Source organism: Coenobita brevimanus, chromosome 88, assembly GCF_032717465.1.
Source record: "Coenobita brevimanus isolate Jiangsu-jjx chromosome 88, ASM3271746v2, whole genome shotgun sequence".
NCBI classification, from domain to species: Eukaryota; Metazoa; Arthropoda; class Malacostraca; order Decapoda; family Coenobitidae; genus Coenobita; species Coenobita brevimanus.
This window is the reverse complement of record NC_137041.1, coordinates 519,109-523,903: the sequence shown is the minus strand read 5'-3', so window position 1 is coordinate 523,903 and position 4,795 is coordinate 519,109. Positions and strand designations below refer to the sequence as shown.

General features: G+C 47.2%; 1 protein-coding gene across 1 annotated transcript in view; it reads right to left on the bottom strand.

Moving 5' to 3' along the window:
• Positions 1-3,835, bottom strand: part of LOC145411148 (uncharacterized) — a 12,723-nt gene extending 8,888 nt beyond the window's left edge. Inside the window, exon 1 of the mRNA XM_080281203.1 lies at positions 3,764-3,835. Within this exon, the coding sequence (XP_080137329.1) occupies positions 3,764-3,835 (72 nt within the window). The remainder of the gene's footprint in view (positions 1-3,763) is intronic.
• Positions 3,836-4,795: the final 960 nt, after the last annotated feature.

The window sequence follows — 4,795 nt, the reverse complement described above, 5'->3', positions numbered from 1 at the left end:
TGAAACAAGACACATATACAAACGCACACACGCACACATCTACATGGAAACGATACATACACATGGAAACTCCCTCCCTACTGTACACACACAGGAGCAATACATACACGCTCAAGGACGTACACGCATATAAACCCACATCAGACTACACGAATTTGCATACGCACAGACACACCTGACAACGCACACACACACAAAGCTACACCAACCCGCACACACAAACACTCACACATACACCCCCCCACTTACACGAAAGCTACACTCACCTCCCCTTCCTCTCTCTCTCTCTCTCTCAGGAACAAAGGGCAAGCTAAGGGCAATGAACACTGCTATATCTGACGTAACAAATTGTAAATAATCAACATGGCAGTACTGGACGGGGTTAGTTTTGCGTGGCAGTGGTACCCCATTCATGACCCACACAACTCTAGCATGGATTTTATAGAGGGGGTGGTGGGTTATAGCAGCCTGAGAGTGTTGATAATAAATTTGCCGTCATGGTGGGTACAACTCCAATATATATATATTTTTTTAGCTGAGGCCATACATACCCCCAAAATTAAAAACAATTAAAAATAAAACCATCACTACTTACAACAATTTAGGTGGAGAAGGAGGAGAGAGGGAGGGTGGAATGGAGGAGGAGGAGGAAGACAAGGAAGAAGGAGGAAGACATACACACACACACACACACACACACACACACACACACACACACACACACACACACACACACAACAGTATGTGCAAAAGCATAAAAAATATGTACCTGGGAGGCAGAGAAGAAAGTAAGTAAGAAAGAAAGAAAAAAAAGAAGGAAGGAAGAAGGCGGGTAGGTGTGGGAGGAATGCAGGAAGGCGTAGCAACTCTGGCACCTGGAGTAAGTGGTCGTTGAGGACGGTGTAGAATGTGAGTGAAGAATATGAGTGTCGAGTGTGACAGTGTGGAATACCAGTGTGAAATATGACAGTCCAGCATGTGACAGTGTGGTGTGGGGCAGTTTAAAATGAGTTTTTTTTTTTTTTTTTTTTTTTTTAGCCCCGGTCTGTTTGATAAAGCAGTCCCATCGACCACAGGTAAGCAACTGGTTCTGTGGGGTGGTCCTGTACAGTACAGGGATCTGGCGCCTCGTTGTGGCTGATAGCGCCTCCCATAGCAAGGTGCAGGGAAATATGAGAACTGATTTTTGGGGTGCACGCCGCATTTGCATCGCTCCACCCAGGGTATAAAGCATCACCACGTGTAGGCTCTTCATCAGCGCCAATATGGCAGTGTAGGAAATGACAGTGTATAAAAAGAAAGGAAGGTAAGGGTGTAAGGAATGCAGGACGGGACAATATCTAATTTGTCAGCTTAACGCCACTCAACGGGCAGGAGTAGGGCAGAGGGAGTAGGGGTGAAGGGGAAAGAGAAGGGAGTTGAAGAGGGCGGGAGGGGAGAGGAAGGGAAGAAAGGCGAAAAGGCAGGGAGGAATGGAGGGCATAGAAGAGAGAGGAATGGAGGGAGAGGAGAGGAGATAAAGGGAGGGAGGAAGGGGGGAGGAGGGGAGAAAGGAGACAGGGAGGGGAGACTGAGGAGTGAGGAAGGGAGGGGACTGGGGGGAGAGGAGGAGGGGAGAGGTGAACAAGGAGAATGAACGTGAGGGGGGGGATGGAGAAAGAAAAAGAAGAGGAAGGAAAGAGGGGAGGAGTTTAGGGGGAAAGGGATATGAGGAGTGAAATAAGGAGAGAGGAGACAGACAGAGGGGAAAGGAGGGAAGAAGAGGGAGGGAAGAAGAGAAGGTTAGGAAAGGGGAAGGCAGAGAAAAGAAGAGGAAAGAAGAGAGGAAATGAGAAGAGAGGGGACAATAAAAGAGAGTAAAGAAGAGCAGGTAAGGGGAGATGAGGAGAGATGAAAAGAGGAAAAGAAAGGAGTGGTGAGAGGAAAGGTAGGGTAGGGACAGGGAGGAGGCAGAGGGAGGGAAGGGAATAAGAGCGAGGAGGAGGGGGGGTTGTGGAGGTGTGGAGGAGGGAGAGAAATCGAAGGGAAAGGAGGGGGAGGGGAAAGAGGAATGTAGATAATAGGAAGAGAAGGACTGCACGAAAGAGGAAGAAGTGAAGGAGAAGGAAGAGAAGGAGGAAGACAGAGGGAAGGGACAGACGAGGAGGGACAGGGAGGAAGGGTGGAGGAAAGAGAGAGAACAGGGAAGAAGGAGGAGGAGGAGGAAGACAGAGAGGCCAGAGGAGGGAGGAAGAGAGTACATGACATCAATACCAGTGTATGTTTTCAAGGCAACACGCGCACTCGCAAAAACGCACGCACACACACACGCGCGTGCGCGAATATACAGTACCTTTGATCACAATTCACGTACAGTAGATGACCTTACCCATGCTGACATATAAATTCACTAACACTGACAAAGAAACGTACACACACACACACACACACACACACACACACACACACACACACACACACACACACACACACACACACACACACACACACAGTTAATATATACAAATTCATGAACACACACATATATCAACTGCAAAAACATACACACACACATTCATACTTACACTCAAAACACACACGAAAGCATTAAGTTTGCATTCTCTCTCTCTCTCTCTCTCTCTCATATAAATCCCCGGCTTAGCCTACATCAAAACAGGCAAAACCAGATCAACAAGTGGCCTCCCTCTGGCTATGGCAAAAATCGTCTACTGTGTTCATCTGAGGGAACTGGACAACTAAAACAACTCGAGTATTAAGCCCTGGTTGCGTGAAATTCGATGAGAGTCAGTTTATGCGGCAGGAATGAGTCTCCTTGGTTACTAGTCAAATAAACCCTCTAGTCTGACCACACTTGGCCATCTACTGAGCTGTCCAAAAGAAATAATTCAAAATCTGACATAGGTGGGAGAGAAGGAGGGTCTGAATGGGACGGCTTTCGTGCTAAATGTGGCAGTGTGGTGTACAGCAGTGCGTTAATGTGTTATTGCTCAGTTACTTCGAATTACATGGTGTGCAGCGTAATCTATTGGTGCGTGTGACGACTGAGGAGGTGCTGGTGGAGGGGGGGAGGGGGGCAGGAGGTAATACATCACTATCATCATCATTATCACATTACTATACACTATTGACTTTACCTTGGCCTTAATTGCTCTCCCTCCATAGTGAATGCTGAACTATGGCAACAGATTAATACCAGAATATGATGCTAGTCACAAAGAAGTGCTACAGAAAGAATGTACAGTCGCAGTATTTTTTTCTTCTGCCACTGAGCTACGAGAAATAAGCCACATATGACTAAAATCTGGGCCAAGTTAAAGTGAACTACTTATACCACCACTGAGGAGGGGAGGGGTAGAAGGAAGGAAAGAAATACCACCACCATCATTATTATCACCATCACACCCAAGGCTGAGGAGAGATGGGGGTGTGACGGAAGAAGCACTGCCACCTCCATTATCATTATTATCAACACTGATGAAGTAGAGCGAGAGGAACGACTACTACTACTACTACTACTACTGTTACTATCATCATCGTCACCATCACTGACAACACTGCACCCCCCTCCCTCCCTCCCTCGCTACGTGGATACGAGGTAACAAGTGTGACTCATATTATTGTACATGGTCACACACGCTCGCGCCTCTACTCAGAAACAATCAATGCTACTGCAACACTGCCATTATTCTGATGATGATGTCGCCACTTACTTGTCTGTAATGATATGATTCTCATCATTTACAAATTACATCATCTCCCTTACCCCTCCCCTGGCAATGAACCCTTCTGGGGGTTTAGCCCCTGAACGATCCATCCCTGGGAAGTGTAGCCCCATTACCCACCCTTGAGGGTCTGGTCCCCTCGAAAATTTGGGGATCTAGCCCCCTGACGCTGCTGTGGGGGCCAGTCTGCTGAACCGCCCCCGTGGGCTAGCCCCCCTGACTTCTCTGAGAGTCTAGCCCCCTGAACGGTCCGAGGGGTCTAGTCTCCCTGACCTTTTCTAGGGGGGTGTAGCCCTACCCTGACCCTCATCCGGAGGATCAAGGCCCCTGCCAGCCCCCGCAAAATAAATAGTCATGACATTCACCAAAATAGTTTAGGATTCTGTCGATTTTCCTCTCCTACAACAATTCCTTTGGCTCCTGGGAAATTATTTGCAGCATACAGTAACAACTTTGTCAACATTTATCTGTCGGTAATTACATAACTGCCATCATTTATACGCCTGTAATTACACACCGCCGCCATCCTGCACCAGACAAAGTGCCATAACAATTTCCGTATTCCATTCCTCCTTTCGCTCCTCTGTTATTTTCCGCCAGTCCCACTTCAGCCCTTATTCTCGTTGGTTTAGGAGACCTTTCTCTCTCTCTCTCTCTCTCTCTCTCTCTCTCTCTCTCTCTCTCTCTCTCGCTAGATCCTCAAACATTTACTTCCATTTAGCGTGAATTTTTAACGCTCAACAGCAACAAGTCAAGCTATATTCTAAAGATTTCTTAAAAGTTTTAGCGATATTGCAGTGATAACTGGCCCTTTTCTAACGATCTTATGGAGATGATTGTCTTTAGCGTCATTCTGGTTTCTGAGAGCGTGTTTAGCCGTATCTGTGGCCTTGGGTTCGCCAACCCTAAAGGTAAATGCAAACCCGAGAGAAAGCGGATATGAGCGACACATTTTAGGGGTAACTCTTAGTAGCGCACCCAGCAGACCAACGTCAGTACCAAAAACGTCCCCTTGTTTATGTTTTATCTGACCTGCGGGCACAAATTCAAGCGATTAACGCATGGGTCGGTGG